At 33.5% G+C, this 18,509-nt stretch overlaps 1 protein-coding gene across 1 annotated transcript; it reads left to right on the top strand.

The window, feature by feature from the left end:
- Nucleotides 1–13,388: 13,388 nt before the first annotated feature.
- LOC129942613 (organic cation transporter protein-like) lies at nt 13,389–16,260 on the top strand. Its single transcript, XM_056051628.1, has one exon. The coding sequence runs from the start codon at nt 14,334–14,336 to the stop codon at nt 16,050–16,052; it is 1,719 nt and encodes a 572-aa protein (XP_055907603.1). The 5' UTR covers nt 13,389–14,333; the 3' UTR covers nt 16,053–16,260.
- Nucleotides 16,261–18,509: the final 2,249 nt, after the last annotated feature.

The raw sequence follows: 18,509 nt of genomic DNA, 5'->3' as shown, positions 1-18,509 counted from the left end.
TTGATTGTGGACAAATTTACATGGGTTGTTTATTTTTAAGTTGGAATGGAGATAAACATAAAACAAATTTTTTAACTAACTAGGTTTTATTTAATTACATTTTCGCAAATTTACCAGAATAATTTCCTTTGAGGCTGCTCAGGAGTCGTTTTGGCCGTTTCAAATGCTAAAACAGTGAAAATTTCGTTCGTCAAAATAAATTGCAATGTAATGTCGTTTTTGAATATTATTTTTGTTCTCATTAGTATTGGGAATGTACACTCGAGAATTCTCAGTGCAGATTGAAACCGGGTTTGTGGGCAAGAGAAGCGGAGTGTGCAGTGAAAAGGACTGAAACAACAACCTAAATTTCGTAGATGAATGACAACTGAAACTAATACGTACCACAACAGTTTACAGTTTTTGATCTGTCAAAAACGATGGAAATACAAATTAACATATGGGAAAGAAATTCACGTAAGCAATTTTTGGCCCGACTGAAGTGTGTTTTGTCAACTTGCCTTTTAAAATCGAAACAATAAAACTTAATCGACTTAATCACTTAGGATTAGAATGTCTAATCAATTTTAATCTTAAAACTTAAAATGAAGCATAACAAACTTCCCGGTTATAGAATGTTTGATGTTTTAATTATTGGTTCCGGTCTTTCTGGCCCCACGACGGAATATAAAATTCTCCAAAAAGAATCATCTCTCACATTCAAAATTCTTGAAGCCAACAATACAATCGGAGCTGACAATTGAGAGCTGATCAAATTCATATTTATAATCTTTTAACTGACTTTGAAGTCCATATGAAACGCCGTTTACCAATTTCAAAAAATCTCAAACGCTCATGGTCCTTAGATATTGGTAAATTAGCGTTTGTAGCGTTTGTGGAGAGTTCTGTCAGCTGTCAAAAACAATTGACAAGTTCAGTCAGCTACTGGTAAACAAAAGTAGGAACGTATTCTATTCATTAACATTTTGTTGAGCAAGTAGTACATATGTAGTTTTTTCACTTCTGCAGCTATATTACTCCAAAAGCTCGCAATGGCTGAATTATTTTTGTGAAGCCTATGCTATAACTTCCAAATAGCTTCACTGTCTTCAACCAACGAAATTTTTAAATTCAAGGTTTCTCAAAGTTTAATATAGAGGCAAAATATAGACTCATAACTAATGAGAATTTGTAGAAACTAAGTAAAGCTAAGTATGAACATTACATACGATTGGAAGATATTCCAATATCAACCGATCTATCAAAAGTCTTTCAATAGCTTCCAATTAGGCGACAATTGCGATTTTTCTATTGAAGATTTCCGGTTTATATGATTGGTTGGTTTTATCCAAATTTTAGACAATTTTTTGGTAGAAAATTATCACTAAATCTGTCCGCATCCGAGGTTTGTTAGTGCTTCGCAACTAGGATATTTGTACGTCGTCAGGAAGTCACCCCGACGGCACGACCCCAACTCCTTAATATAACTCTATGGACGGGGAGCTGGATTAACCACTCCTTACCACGCCATCGTTTATTCCATATCGAGAATTACTCCGCTGTTGTCTGAATAAGCAGAGGTGCTTTAGTGGAAACACCTCTCCCCCTTCTCTCGTTTGCTAGCCCCAACAACTTTCCAACAACACTAGACGCACAATCTTTCAAAGGTTCATCAAATTACTTGAGTACGATGATGATATTTCCATAATTGGAAGATCAAAGCGTGATGTCAGTGGATAGTTTTTGAGTATTGCGACGGAAGCGGAGAAGATCGGTTTAGTTTACAATGGGGTCAATGGTCATCAACAAAGGACATTGAATGACGACGTCTTGGTCAAAACGTCACCATGGATAACTTTAGATGGATAGTGGAGGAGAAGTTATAACCACGAACTTTACGGGCTGTATAGAGACACTGACCTGGTTAAAAAAATAAAGTTCCAACGACTTAGATGGCTGCGTCATGTAGAGCCAATAGACATCAACGCTTCAGCCTGGAAGGTTTTCTAATCCAATGCCGAAGGATGGCACAGTAGAGGAAGACCGCAACTCTATTGGCACCCACAGCAATTTAAATGCTCTACGTTCAATACTATAAAAGAGGCTTAAGTTGTAGGAGCACCAGCCCAGAGATGGGAGTTATACTCAAGCTTTGGACGTATGTATATAAGTCTTGTAGATAACAGCCAGGTCAGAAGGTGAGACAAATTTCTTGCATCGCCTTAGGAATCCCAAACACCTTGCGGCATTTTTGGTGATATCGCGTATGCAATCGTTCCACAAGAGGTGGTGGGTGGTACACATACCGAGAATATCGAGATGTTCAGTCTGCTAATGGCAATGGGAGTATATCTCGCTTTAACGATACAAGACAGAATTGGGTTTTCGAAGCAGCGGTTATTTAATATCCATTGTACATTGCTGATTAATTCGGAATTTGATGAGCTTATCATATTTTGTCGTCGCAGTTCCACATCCAAAGAAGAAGGATGTGAGTCTGAAAACGAATATGAAAAGCTAAGAACATTATCTTCAGCGAAACAATGTATTCGGTTAAAAGTTGCAGACAGGAGATCATCAATAACAATGAGAAAGAGTGTAGGAGATAGAACAGAGCCCTGGGGCACACCAGCATTTATTTTATGGAATTCAGACTTGAGTCCATCCAATATTATTTTTATTGAAAGATCCGAGAGGTAATTATTAATCCAAGGAAGCAGAGATTCATGAAAACCGAAAGCACGCATTTTCGATGGAAGACCCTGATGCTAAACCCTATTAAATGCTTTTGAAATATCAAGTTCAATAATCTTACTTTCTCCAAAACGATGTAAAGATTTGCTCCACTGTTTGGTGAGATGAACCATGAGATCATTAGTGAAGCTATAGCTACGAAAGCCGTATTGTCGGTCATTAAGAAGCTTTCAATCTTCGAGATATTTCTGGAGCTGATAATTGATTAGTGTTTCCATGACCTTGGAAAGAAGGGACGTAAGTGCAATCGATTGGTAATTAGATGATGCGGAAGATTCGCCTTTTTTGGGAATAGGCTGGACAAATGCGGTTTTCCATCCGCTCGAAACGAGACCTGAAGTGTAGAACAGATGAAAAAGCAATGGCTTTGCCAGCGTTGAAGAACACCTCTTCAGAACAATAGCGGGGATACCATCCGGACCGGCGGATTTATGAATGTTGGGATCTTTAAGAACTCTTTCCCCCAGAACGAGTCCGAAAAAAGATTGGTCCTAGAAGAATCAAACTTGATCGATTGTGAACTTTCCTGGTCTGAAACAACACTGATAATGATCTATCACATAAAATTAGGTGCTAACATAGTTTAAAAACTTGGTTAAATTTTTTTTGCGATTTTCTGGAAATATTGGAAGACCTCCCAATCGTGTATTTTTAGCTTAAGATACTTAAATGATTTCTACTTTGCAAAATCCTCATACAATTTAATAAATTTTAAGGAGGCATATTTTAAAAACCTGAGGTGATAAGATTTAGATAGATTAGATAGATTTTATTTACTTGCAATTATTTGTACAGTTTCATTAACAATCTTTAAAGCATGGTTTTGCCGTCTGCTTGATTGACAAATTTTTAACTGTATTAAAGCTTTCTAATTAATTAAGTTGCAGTTGTGTTTTCATCTCTAATTCTGCTTCTATAAATAAGTGCTGTTTTGCAATATATAAGCATTTTAGATACATCTACTTCATTTAAGAGAGCTAAACTTTCGTTTTCTGATGAAAATTCTCTACCAAGTACATTTCATTTTAAATAAAATCTCAGGAGTTTTTCCACACTCTCAAATTTCTTTGCTCTCCACACTTGGTCTGCGTAAAACAGGATTGATTGGGATACTGCTTCAAAATTTATATTTGCTGCTATGTTTTTGTTGTTAAACATTCTTTCCATGTCACGTTAATCGCGGTATTAGCCTTAAGAAGTTTTTCGTTGAGGTGTTTTTCCATAATTAAGTTTTGTGTAAAATATACTCCTAAGTATTAGTATTCTTTCGCTTTTTCTATGTTCTCATTGTTGAAGTACCATTGTTCACTGGAGCTTAACCTTCCTCCACCTTTCTTGATAACCATCACTTTCGACTTATTCATGATCACTACCAAGCCCAATCGTCTACAGTATTCCGAAAGTCGATTTATTATAAGCTGTAAGGATTGCTGAGAGTTTACCAGCAAGACTATATCATCTGCGAAGAGTAAGGCTTTAATGACCTCTCCAGCAAATCTAACACCTTCTGGTAATGCGTCAAGATGTCATTTATAAATAGTGCGAACAAGCTAGGACTGAGAGCACAGCCCTGTCTTACTCCCGACTGCGTCTGAAACTATTCAGACACCTGCTTTCCATTCCATACCGCTGCTCTTGTGTCTGCGTACAATTTCTGAATAACTCTTCGAAACTTAAACAACATCCCAGATCCTAACAACTTGAACGTCAATGCGTTTCGATCAACTGAGTCAAATGCAGCTTGAAGATCCCCAAAAAAAGTGTATAGCTTTTTGTTTTTTTCTAAAAATGACTCAGCAATGTTCCTTAACACGACCTGAATCCAACTTGAGACTCACATAATAGATTATTTGAGTCTATCCACGTGTTCAACCGCTTCAGTAGAATCCCAGTAAAGATTTTATAGGAACGTTCAAAAAATTCCGCTGGTATCCTTTCTGCACCTGCCACTTTTCCATCTCCTAGTGCGTTGACCGATACGCGAACCTCATGCTGGGAAATTGCACTGTCTAAAATCTCGTCAGTAGTACCCGTGGCATGATGGTTAGTGCATTGGACTGTCATGCAAGGGGTCTTGGGTTCAATCCCTGCCTGTGCCACCTTAATTAAAAAAAAAATAATTTTCGCGGGTACTGCCTCTTGCGAGGAATTGACAAATCCTTCAAGAGTAATTCTCGTCATGAAAAAGTGCTTTCTCAAACTAGCCGTTCGGATTCGGCCTAAAATTGTAGGTCCCTTCCATTCCTGACAACAGTACTCGCACACAGGAATGGTTGAGAGTTGTAAGTCACTAGGCCCTGGTTCACAACGGACTGTTGCGCCACCCCATTTGATTTTTTTTTTTTTTGAAAATCTCGTCACGAATGTAGGGTTGGGCATAGTAGATCATGAATGGGTCCAACATTGCTAGGATCAGCAGTTGATTGAAATAATTTCGTAGAGTAGAAGTATCCAATCCACGGCTGATAATATACTTCGATCCATTTAGTTTTCGTGCCAAGTTCCAAAATTCAGAGGGAATACTACTATTATCTATCATTTACCTTATATTTATCTTTAATACCTTGTTGCGAAACCTTTTTGCTTCAAAACTACCCGACATCTTCGTTCCATTGATAAAATAAGCCGCCTGCACTGCTCTACGGGTATAGCCTTCTAAGCAGCTTATTATTATCTTTAATACCTCCGAAAGAACATCATTGTTTAAGTTGTTTTTGAGAACAACAGCTCTTTCAACATCTGCCCCAAAATGATTTATAGGATGTAGGTCTGCACTTGTTGATGCCTATTCCACAACTGTTATCGATTGGTCCCTGAAGAACTGTTTCGTAATTCCAGCAGTGTGCTTGGGGTCGTAGTCTTGCTGAAACTTCCATATCACTGGCATGTTTTCATCGGCCCAATCCCCTAATCGTTCCTTAAGAATGTCAATGTATTTAACAGCTGTCAGCGTTCCATCGATTCGATGGATTGGGCCCACTCCACACCACGAGAAACAACCCCATGGTTAATTATTGTCAAAACGTATTTAGAGTGGAACGCTGTTCCTTTTGGCCTTCGGACATAACGTGCACCATCTTGGCCGATCCTATTTATTTTACTTTCGTCACTCCACACTATGTACTTCCATTCGTTTGTTGTCCAGTTGGCGTGTAATCTTGCGAACTCTATTCTAAGTCTACGTTACCTTTCGGTTACTAATGGTTTCTTCCGAGAAACACAACAACCCAACTTCCACCAATCTTCTTCTGATTGTGCGTGGCTCTATCGGGACATCGAATGCAACCGAGAGTTGGCATTCTATCTATGTGGAGCTTATTTTTGGGTAATTTTTGGCCAGCCTACTAATTGCTCGATCTATTTGGCAGCTTGTCTTACAGGCCCGTTTTTTACGAGGTACATTTTCAGAAGTCCCGAAGTTTTGAAAATGCTTAATTGCATTGAAAACTTTCTTTACAGAACAGTTCATTTGAGATGCAATTGATTAATAGGACATTTTAAGCTTACAAAGCTCAAGAATCGCTTTCCTTGTGGGAGGATCACAACTCTTTACTTTTTCCCATTGTATGTAATTACCTCCAAGATTTAAAAATTATTCTTTAAAAACGTTTACAGACAATTTAGAATTTTCTACTTACCATTGCAAAATAAAAAGGTTATTTTTATTTCACCCAAATCAAATGTAATTTAACTGTTTCTAATTAGGTGACAAGTTGAAACGAACACTTTTTACTCTCTATCTTGATTTTATTGTGTACTTTGCAAAGACTTATGCACAAATGATGCTTTTTCAAACAATTATGAAATAAAGCTTGCATTACACCGTTTTGGATACCGCTATTCTAGTCTCACTTAATAGAGTGAATGTGGAAAAGAGAAGCAAGTAATGTTTCTAATTAGTTGTGCACAGCTGTATAAGTGAGCTCCATTCACCTCTTTTCAAGCTATAATCTATAACAGAGCTACCCTGTTTCCCAACAAATGTGAATTCACCTTGGTTGTCTCCCTCACTGGTACCGTTTTGGTGATAAGATGATGGTCGGTTCACAGCTAAATAGTATGATCACCACTGTTGAACGAACATAGGACGGTAATATCTGCTATAAGTCTATAATCAAAAACCCAACTAGCCTTTATTTTCATGAAATCTAAACAGATAAGAAGATAAGAAGACCGCAAATTAATTACTAATAACCAAAGTTGGACATTTGGATGATCTGTGCAGTTCTGACTTTATCAATCTCTTATAAGAGCACGTTCATCGGAATGTCTTCAAATATTTTTACCACATAATATATAATTTTAGTTTTGATAGTTGTTTTTTTATATCATTCTCTAAAGTATTTTAATTGATGCCCTCATATTATATACAATCAAAATGAATCTGTTTGTTGAATGTCATCCCATCGCGCTCGAAATTAATTCGAAAAGTAAAGACCCAATTAAAATCAATAAATAAATAACTTCATAAATCATTTATTTGCTTTGCTATTCAGTGTCTTTGCTCTTCCTTCATTTACTTTTAATTGTTTCTTTTTTTTTAAAGCTATTTATGAACCAAACTCTTTAAAAATATACCCACACCAGATCCCATCATCATCTTGGGGAGTGTGAAGCAGAACATTTGATATTTATTTTATAAAAATAAAATTGTTCAATTACCAAAAAGTAAAGAACAGACAAATTCATTAAATGATAAAAATGTCACGTCATGCGGGTAATATTCTCGGTTTTTTTGAATTTGAATGCATCCTTTTGGAAAACATAAAATAACAAGTAAAAGATTCTTCATTCATCTGTCATTTTTATATAGAACAAAGTTCTGTTGTTGTGGAATCTCTACAAAAAGATATTTTGTATTCACTTCACTTCAATATTCCCGGCGCCACGTGACGCTGTGACTATGACGGTGACTGGCGATGCAAACCTAACACCCAAGACCCGACCAGGCAAATAAGCAACAACTATTTCCTCTATCCTCTGCTTGGTGTTTGCTGAAGTCTGGACTGGAGATGAAGAAGTTTTAGCATACCAAATAGGATTGAGTATTGAGATAAGTTCCAATCTTGAATAGCAATCACGAAATAAAAAAAACTTAATTTTTTGTTGCGAAAAATGAGAGCTTAAAGAGATATACTCGTACCTATGTATGTACATAAACTTTATTTGGAATGTTTCTTTTATTTTAACTCATAGACATTTTACTTTCTAACTTTACCTTTTGGAACAAAGTAAAAGGAATAATTTGTAAAGAAGCATTTATTTTTGTTATCAATATCATTAACGAAAATATGTATTCGTCAATAGAAATTGTAACGCTTGAAAGGCTTGTCAAAAAAAAAAGAATGAAATGAAATTGTATTTTTATGGTGTTCGGTGGCGTATGTGGAACATTTTACTTAAAACATCCATTGGATATAAATAATTGGGTGGCGCAACAGTCCATTGAGAACTAGGGCCTAGTGACTAATAACTCTCAACCATTTCTGTGTGCGAGAACTGTTGTCAGAGATGGAGGGGACCTATATATGAGCCGTTTATTTTGAAAGTGGCATAAGTCACTTTTTTTTTAGTCGAGAAATTTTTTGAATGAAAAAATACCGTTCAATTGTATTTAGTGTTGCCATTAACTCGATTTTTTTGAAAAAGTGATTTATGCCACTTTCAAAATAAACGGCTCATATATATATGTATAAAATACCAAATTAGTTTCAGGCTTGCTTCTGTTCGCAATCTCAATAATTGCCCAACATAGGTAAAGAATTAATTCTGGCGAAGTTTTCTCGTTTTGAAATCCACTGAAAGTTATTCATGAAAAGTGCCTTTTCAAATAATCCGTTCGGATTCGGGCGAAAATTGTAAAACTTCATCCCTAACAACATTACTCTCACACAAGAATGGTTAAAAGTTGTAAGTCACTATGCCTTAGGTCTCAACGGACTGTTGCGTCACCTTGAAATATAAATCTATAGACACAATGTTTAAAAGCTGACTTTAAAATTGAGGTTTTGAGGGAAATTACTTTTTTCATAAATGAATACAAATTATTTTATAGATGTTATCTTACGTTATTTTATGCTTATATGCTTGTAATAGTACTTATGGCTCGATTAGGTATTTAAACATATTTGTTTACGTTTTGAAATGTTTAAGAGTTTAAGTTTTTAATTGTTGAAAAATACAGTGAAGTGATAACAGTTTCAGGCGAGGATTTTTTATAATGCAATGAAAAAATTATCTGAAAATTGTAGAAAAGGTACATAGTTTTACTTATAAAGTTTTTAAGTGCAAGATGAGAAAATACACTTTAAAAAACAGTTCTTATGAATAATAATTTATAAAATATAAAAGAATATTAAGAAACCAGATAAGATATTTTTTAACAATAATTAAAAAAAAAACTTTAAAGATATTAACTTGTTTATTTATTATCATTTATGTTCTGATTGCAGTTATTATGGAAAATAAGGTAACTAAGACGGCGACATCGGTGATAAATTATAATTTTGTTGTAATGCCAGAGGCCTTGTGTTCAATTTCTGCCTGTACCATCTAAAGAAGTCTTTCCGGGAAATTGGCACATCCTATAAAAATAATTCTGATTATAAAAATGCTAGGAATGGTTGAGAGTTGTAAATCACTAGGCATTTTTTCTCTATGAGTTTTAGCGCCGGTTATTTTTTTAACATTTTTTTTTGCTTCGAAATTTAATTCTAGGGGTGGTCAAACAAATTTGAAAAAGTTTTCAAAAATGTCATTTTAGTTAGTCAACAAAAACGAGCCGTTTATTTTAATTGGTGTCATTTAAAAAATATTGAAAAGTATTCAATGAATAAATTGAAATAAAAGCTGTTTTATTGTCGATTTAGTGTTGTTTTTTCGATAGGGAGTTCTTTGTTGCTGTACTTAGTATTTACTTTTTAAATAAACTGAAATTCAAGAATAACATAATCTCTATAAGAATAACTAAGTCGATATCCCTTCTTGTTCTCAAGTTATTCGAGTTGAAAAGCAATTTTTATCAATTTTTTTTATTAGTTTTATATATTTTCATTTTCGATTATTCTAGAAATTTTACCAGTTTTAATTCATACTAATTCTTTTGTGAAATATTTGTAATGAATGAAATATGTCAGTTTTTCAAAATTGATGAACTAAAAATATAAATATTGTAAAGTATTTTCTATACAATTCAATGTTATTATTTTAAAAAACTAAATTGATCTATCGATGTCTCTGCTAGTTCTTGGGATAGTGTGAACAAAACAGATATCCCGAAATATCGCCGTACACACGCACAGACATATCTCGAAAAACAAAGGATTTAATTTACAGAGATCTCGAATCGTCGAGAAATGTCAACATTTTTTTTATTTTTGAAATTCTAATCAAGAAAATTGATACCCAGTGTGGGAGGGTTGGGTTCGATATCCCGGTTTTTATATCCCCATTTCTAAAATCCCGTTTTTTATAATCGTGCTTTTTGTAATCTCGTTTCTTAGTATACCATTTTGTATAATCCCGCTTTTTATTATCCCGATTTTGCAACCAAAACTAGTTGTTTAATTTTTAAAAATCGCGCGATATTTTAAAATTAAACAATAAAAATTAAAAAAAAAAACTAAATATTTTTCTAGATTCATTTTATTGTAACCTTTAACAAATACAACACATACAAAAATAAACAATAGTATAAAGTAAAGAAGTGTTCTTTTAAAACAAACTCAAATTAATTAACAAAGTCAAAGTAGTCGAGAGGTAGATTTGCTGCAGGATGCATATTTTTTGTGCAAGAGTTAATATTGTAAACAAAAATTAATGTTTCTATACAGTAAAACAAAATAAAACAAATAACGACATTATAATATTTTAGTCAAATAATGTAACATAAAAACTTTTTACTCCTATGCACGTATTTTGTAAAAAAAAACGGTATTGTCGGAATTTGACGGGATTTTTAAAAGCGGAATTATAATTGATCGGGATCTTCAATAAGCGGGATTTCAAAAGACGGGATTTAAAAAAATCGGTATTTTAAACGATGGGATTATACAAAACTTTTTTTGGAACTTTTTAAAAACGGGATTCTGATACGATGCCCCCATGTAGTCCTTGCTTAAATTGTGCTTTTAAAGAAAGGTGGACTTTAAAACTCAAACACAAACTTGCTCATCTTTTCAAAAGCTTTGTGTACAAATTGAACTTACATTTCAAAATTAACCTATAAAATAAGTTTGTCTTTGAAATGCAATTTATTTAATTAATGTTAGAGCGGTTTTTTTAAAATTAATTTTGTATAAATAACATTTTCCAATTTGTTCTTAAAAATATTGCTGCTATGCAGTTTCACCTTTAACATTTCAATTTAGTTAAAAAATATCTAATGTTTATCTTTAGTTAAAAAAATCCCCAAAAAGAGCCAAGATAAGAAAAAAAAATGTTTAAAGAAAATCTACGTTTTACGACAATCTGCCTAAAACCTTTATTTCTAAGTTTTAACACAATCGACCGAATGGTCTTTGGCTAATTAAAATCTCGAGTTGCAATTTTTTACGAATACACTACTTTTCAAATAGTTCCTATGTGTTACAGGTAAAAATTGAATTCTTTAGAAATATTCAGATTCACCTTGTTTTTTGCAATATACCATTTTTCTGTGTCAAACGTTATATTTGGTATCACTTAATTTTAAAATGGAGTTAATAACGTGATTCTAATTTCTTAAAAATCATTTAAAAGTCGCTTTAAATGCCTTTTCATTGTCCTAAAGTTTATACTATAATTTGTTTGGTATATAAAATTTTGAGAAAAATCGAATTGACAGTTTTTTTTTTATAAAAAATAAAAATCTAAACAAAACATTACTCAAAGTTGGTAAAAATTGAATATCGGTTCAAATATCTTTTCAAAAACTTGAAATTTAGGCTTCAAACTTATTTTATCATATAAGAAATATTGTTTTCAACATTCTGAAAAATTTTGAGAAAAATAAAATATCTTTTGTTGTCAACATTCAGTAAAATTTTGAAAAAATCGAATTGACAGTTTTTTTTACTAAAAACTTAAAACCGAAAAAAAATTAGCGTTGGTAAAAAATGATTATCGACTCTAATATCTTTTCAAAAATTTGAGATAAAAGCTTCTTACTAATTTTATCTTATAAGAAATATTGTTTTCAACATTCGATAAAATTTTGAAAAAAAAAATCGAATTGACAGTTTTTTTACAAAAAAAGATTGGTAAAGATTTACTTTAAAAATATTGGCTTCAAACTTATTTTATTTCACAGAAAATATTGTTTTCCATATTCAGCAATTTTTACTTAAGAATCCAACCGTCTGTTTATTCATAAAAAATAAAATCTACAAATAAAAGTACTCAAGTTTGGTATACATTGATACGAGTACATATAGACGAACTTTAAGCCAGACAAATCGACAGAAGGGATGGGAAGTTCTCAGTGTGGGTCGCATCCCAGCCTCATTTTGTTTATACATATTAGACTTTATTTGTAAAAATGTAGTTTGTTGATTTTCGAAATTACAAAAAAAAAAACATTAATCCTGATTATTCTATCAAATTTCGTCTTATTCACCTGTCCTATGTCGTCAGTCCTGTGTCAGGTACATTTTTATTGTTCCTCATTTCATGATCACTAGTACTTTTAAGATGAATATTTTGAGACTTTGTTTCTATTGTAGAATAGAACTATTTAGTAAAAGATAAGTGAAGAACGTTTCCTTAAATGTCAAAAGTCAGTTTTAAAAACTGATATAGTATTTTCTCCCAGTATTACATATTAATAATTATTTTTAATTATTACTAAGTGATTTTCATACTTTTAAAACACATGTGTCATTATTAAATTCCTAGAGATTTTTCCTATTTTTTATTAAATTTCATTATAATACTTTAAAAACTGTATATTTTATCAGTATATGTTACCTCGTCATTCCCTTGGCAGTCAAATTCTGAAATTTTTAAATATCTTACAATGTATTCAAAAAAGTGACTGGCCCGATTGGGAACAATATATTAATTAGATTAGTCATCATATACACACTAATTTGTAGAAAAGAAAATATTCTCAAAAGTTACCCAACTTTTGTATAATCGCCCTTATGAGTATAAAAGAAAGAGTAAAAGTGTGCGCTTTTAAATTATTTTCCACTTTTTTGTAAGTTAATTCGATAGTAAATCTTGATAAACATATTTATTTGAATAGTTTCATATTCAATTAAAAATTATAATCTGAGATTTTGAAAAAAAACATCAAATCAGTCTCCTAAACACAAAAGCAAACTTTTTCATGTTATGTATTTTTCGTCTTATTAAGACCTAAAGTATCAACATTTTATACTTTGCGGTCTTAGTCAATTTTCGTGTTACCCGTGTTATATTCAGACAAGAAAATATGATTAGAAATTTAAAATACAAATGTATGAAAAAAAGGAACTATGTTGAATTTTTTAGCAAACAAATTTAAAAAATAATAATTGGATAACATATAAGCTCGAAAATCATAATAATAGAATCTCAAATAAAATTTAAAAGTCCAGCTACCACTTGTATCTTCCATATCAAAATTCACTCAAAAAACATACGATTTTCTTCAGTTAGTTGTATTAGTGTTATGGCACATGTTTATATTGTCTTTAGCTCAATACCCAATAGAGCGTAGCGTAGCGTGTAGTATAACCCTTCTTGGATGAATGACCTAAAAACCATTATACGATGGCATTGAGTGTGAACAAACAAGAAACATACCCACCCCATATTCCCGATGCATCTGAATCCGAATAATTGAACCTGAACCCTTGGTTTTCAAAAAGAGCAGAAAATAAATTCAGGGTTCTTTTTCTTTTTGTGGAATATGCGCGTTTCTCAACTTTTAATTTTTATAGAACTGGGAGCAAAATCTTGTATGAACTTCAACTCAATGATTGCGCCAACTCGCATCGCGTTCGGCGTTCGGCGTTCGCCTTCGCGTATATGAATTTTGTACAACGTGGACATTAGGCAATATGAAAATGAAAATTCAACACACAAATTTCAGATTCAATTCAGTCAGTAGCTAATAGTTTGTAAGGACGGTTGGTAGAAGATAAATCGCGCGTCGTCGCTATTTTTACTTTGGTTTTCAAAAATATAAAAAAACTGAATCAAACAACAACAAAACCCATTTCTGTACGAAGTTTCTTTTTGAGTTGATAACAAAAACACAAGTGTTATCAAAATTACCAAAATAATCAAAAACAAAATACACCAATGGAAATTAATTTCCGATAGTGAAATATAAATTTTTATGGCACTGTAAGCATAAATCTAATGTTCTCTCAGCAATACTCACTACTCGTTTAGTATACCGACCGAAAATGACGTGTTTTTGAATGAGGAAATAAATTAAAAACGACGCGCCGGTGTGGTCAGTGACGTTTCCAAAATTTGCATAGTCGCATTTAAGAGATACAAATAAATAACAAAAGAAAAAAAGGCGTGCGAATCTGACAAGTAGCTTAGTGTATTTCGATAATTCCTCTCCATCTCTCTCTCTCTTTGTATCTCTTTTCTGTCTCGCTGTCACTCGAATATAATTTGAGATGGGCTACGACGATGTCATCACTCATTTGGGGGATTTCGGGAAATACCAGAAGCGTATATATTTTTTAGTTTGTTTACCTGCCATATCGTGTGCCTTTCACAAACTCGCCGGAGTGTTTCTGCTCGCCAAACCGGATTTCCGTTGCGAGTTGCCTTTTGAATTCGGCTCTGACAATCTTACCTATGAACTTCCGGATAATGTTTGGCAATTAGCATATCCAAAAGACCCTTTGACAAACAAATACCTCACCTGTGAATATTACAATGTCAGTTATTCGCCCGACTATCTTAGCGGTTTTTCGCCGCCGCCGGCATCAAGCGAAGTGTCAACAGTTTATTGTGATAAATACGTTTATGACAGGTCAACGTGGAAAAACAGTGCTGTCACCGAATGGAATATGGTATGTGGGCGGAGTTTCCTTAGTGCAACATCCGACTCATTGTTTATGCTGGGCGTGCTCCTGGGGAGTATAATTTTCGGTCAGATGTCGGACAAATATGGACGGAAACCGATATTTTTCGCCTCACTGGTCATACAATTGATATTCGGGGTTCTTGCGGCTGTCTCACCGGAATTCATAACCTACACCATTTCTCGCATAATAATTGGAGCAACGACATCGGGTGTATTTTTGGTGGCCTATGTGATAGCCATGGAAATGGTTGGACCTTCGTACCGTATCTTTGCCGGTGTGGTGGTTATGATGTTCTTTTCGGTAGGTTTCATGTTGACAGCTGCGTTCGCCTATTTCATAACCGACTGGCGGTGGTTGCAAATTGGTTTGACATTGCCGGGAGTTCTGTTTATGTCGTACTATTGGTTTATTCCAGAGTCGGCGAGGTGGCTGTTGTCGAAAAATAGGAAACAGGATGCGATTGCAAATATTGAAAAGGCAGCCAGGGTGAATAAGGTTAAGATTCCCGACGATGTGTTGGATAACCTGTTGGAAGACACCACTGAGGTGAAGGATCCACTCGACACACCCAAGCGAGAACCATCCGTCTTTGATTTACTCAGGTATCCCAATCTCCGGCGGAAAACACTGTTAATTTTCTTCGATTGGTTTGTGAATAGCGGAACTTATTATGGTCTGTCGTGGAACACCAGCAATCTGGGAGGGAATGTTCTCCTTAATTTTGTAATCTCCGGAGCTGTTGAAATTCCGGCATACACGTTTTTGATTTTCACACTCAATCGATGGGGTCGGCGGTCGATTTTGTGTGGATGCATGTTGACAGCTGGAACTGCCCTTCTCTTGACTGTCTTTGTCCCCGACGACATGAATTGGTTGATTATAGTTTGTGCTATGATTGGAAAACTTGCCATAACTTCCAGTTATGGGACGGTGTACATTTTCTCAGCTGAACAATTCCCGACTGTCATTCGAAATGTCGGCTTGGGAGCTTCATCGATGGTCGCTCGTATTGGTGGAATTTTGGCGCCATACTTTAATTTGCTGAGTGAAGTGTGGAAGCCATTGCCTTTGATAATTTTTGGAGCGATGGCATTTATTGGAGGATTGCTGTCATTGCTGCTACCCGAAACGCACAACAAACCAATGCTGGAAACTATTGAAGATGGTGAACGATTTGGTAAGAAAGTGCGACAAGAAGATCTTCTCGAACAAGGTGAAGAACTGAAAGAGGTTAATCTTAATAGAGATGATGCGGAGGTGAATGTAATGCCAAACGGCAATGGTGTAGCCAAAGATAGTTAAATGTAGAATTATGTATCGTTAAATAAGGGAATGTTAAGAGAATAGATTTATGTAACTAAAATGTAAGTTTTAACAGATATTATCATTTTATTTATTTTAGTTTTTGTTTCAAGTAAAACTACATCAAATGTTTATTATATGCTGAACGGTTTTCTTCCGATTTACAATCATTAGAAACTTGAGATCTATGTAGGTTTTTAGCAAGTTGGAAATACTGATTTAATTTTGTTAAAATAGGCAATGGAATGATTATTTGAGTGATAAGTCAATATGTTGAATTTTTGAAAAACATCAACAAAGCCAGATGTAAAGAAATGCACAATATTTTCAAACTCTTAAGCACTATTCACATGAGCACAACCAACGACCAACGAAAGAACGAATATTCGTCGATTTTGACATTTCTTTCACATAACAGTTTTTAATTCGTAGCGAATGAAGTTTGACTTTGACAATCGTTTTTTTTTATGTATCGTTATTGTGTTTTGTTTTGAAAACAAACGATTGAGAAAATGCGATCGAAGCTATATTTGCTTTGGTTAAGTACTCGCGACTATTGTATTCGTTCCGAGTGTGGATAATTTGGAACGCGAATAAAGTTTGACAGTTCGTTTGACAACTACAATTTTTTTCGCGACGAATAAATCTGTTTTCTTTAATTTATTAATTTTTGCTATTGAAAAGTAAAAGTATGCATCATAAACCGAATAGAAACTATATTGCTATCGTTTTGTTAAGAACTTGTGTGGAAATATGTCTTCAAACGTATAAAAACTCACATTTTGTAATTCATTCGTCGTTCGTTGGTTGCGCTCATGTGAATACTGCTTAAATCTTAACAAACATGGTAAATATTAACAAACCAAGCGGTCTGAAACGAATCCGATCTTCATCATAAAAGAAACAGACCCAAAAGAGCAGCCATTGATCTAAAACCTGTAGGTAAAATTAGATCTGTTCACTTAAATTCACAATTTTACTCAAATTTAATTCTTTTAATTGCAAGTCAAGGGAATATTGCCCTGATTTGTTTTAGTTTTTCAAAAAATTTTATCGAATCTCCTTGAAAATTATCGTATGCGGTTAAGATAAGTTTTTTTTTTTTATAATAGTTTTTGTGATAATGATTTCGTCATTCTCAAAAAATGGGTGAATATTTTTCTACAATAAAACAATAAAATCAATTTAAAGTTAAATTTTTCCCAGAAAGCTTTAATTAGTGAATCGCGTACACGTTATATTATTCATGCTTAAAATATGTGCAAAAGTGAATTGATTGATAGTTAAATTATTATTAATTGGTCAAGACATTTTTTGTGCTACTTTAATTAAGAAGATTTACTTGCAAATTTTCTGTTTGTTTCTTTATTCAAATTTTTGCATTATGACTGAATCACAAACACGCTTCAGCTTCGGCTTCGTCTGTGTTACGGTGAGCCTGCTTCAAGTTTGGTTTGAATGACATTTCTATTATTTAATCCTTCCAAAGAGCAAATATTTTGTTTGTTGACATTTTTTACAGCTGTCAGACAAAGCAAATGTTCAGATAGTTGAACTTGAGCTTCCGTTTGGAGTCACATTACGTTCTTTTCCTCACGATTGTCAAACATAACGTCCTATTGGTGAACTTTTAAAGATCAGGTGAGCCCGAAACTGAAGCGTGTTTGTGATTCAGCCATTACTGCTTTCTTGTTCATTTGAAACTGAAACTGTCGTATACTCTCATTAGATCTGTTCGAATTTTTAGTAGTTCGTTAGATAATTTATCCAAATTAAATAAATTGGACACTTTACATTCATACTTTGTTGATACTTTTCTTTGTCACATTGACAGAGGAGGATTTCTAAGAAGTTTCTCAGTCAGATTGACAGAGTAGGATAACTAAAAAGAAGACGACTCACTTATTATTAATTCGTTAATTCGATTGCTAGGTGAGAATGAATAGTGTATTGTGTTCATATTTCATTTTCTTCCTCTGTCAATCATTTTGGAAAAATTCTCAGAAATCTTAGAAATATAAACTGGATAGTTCTAATACTTATCAAAGAAATTAGCTTTGCAATTTTTTCTTATTTTTTAAATGTCCGATAGAGGATATTTTACGTTCAGAGTTTTGACAACAAAATCGAGACATTAATACGAGGAATTAGAAATATTTATAAACGGGCCAAATATAAACTTTACCAATCAATTTTAAAAAAAATTGAAGCTAAGTTATATCAGTTTGCAAATCAGACTCTTTTAATATCCTTTTCACACCGAACCCAAAACCGGGAAAATCGTTCACACCGAACATTTACACGTTTTCATTTGACATTTAAATTTATTTAACGCCGGGTGTCAAATTTTGTAATGATGAAAAAATTGTTGAGTAAAAAGTTTTGTTCTTCTCAAATTATTTGTGAAAATAAAATGAATTTTAACCAATTCAAATGGATTTTAACGTAACACTAGCT

The sequence above is a fragment of the Eupeodes corollae genome, chromosome 1 (assembly GCF_945859685.1).
Source record: "Eupeodes corollae chromosome 1, idEupCoro1.1, whole genome shotgun sequence".
NCBI lineage: Eukaryota > Metazoa > Arthropoda > Insecta > Diptera > Syrphidae > Eupeodes > Eupeodes corollae.
This window is presented reverse-complemented; position numbering and strand designations above follow the sequence as displayed.

Bases quoted from the DNA above. Each gene is read 5' to 3' on its own strand.
- LOC129942613 (XM_056051628.1), top strand. From the start codon at position 14,334: ATGGGCTACGACGATGTCATCACTCATTTGGGGGATTTCGGGAAATAC.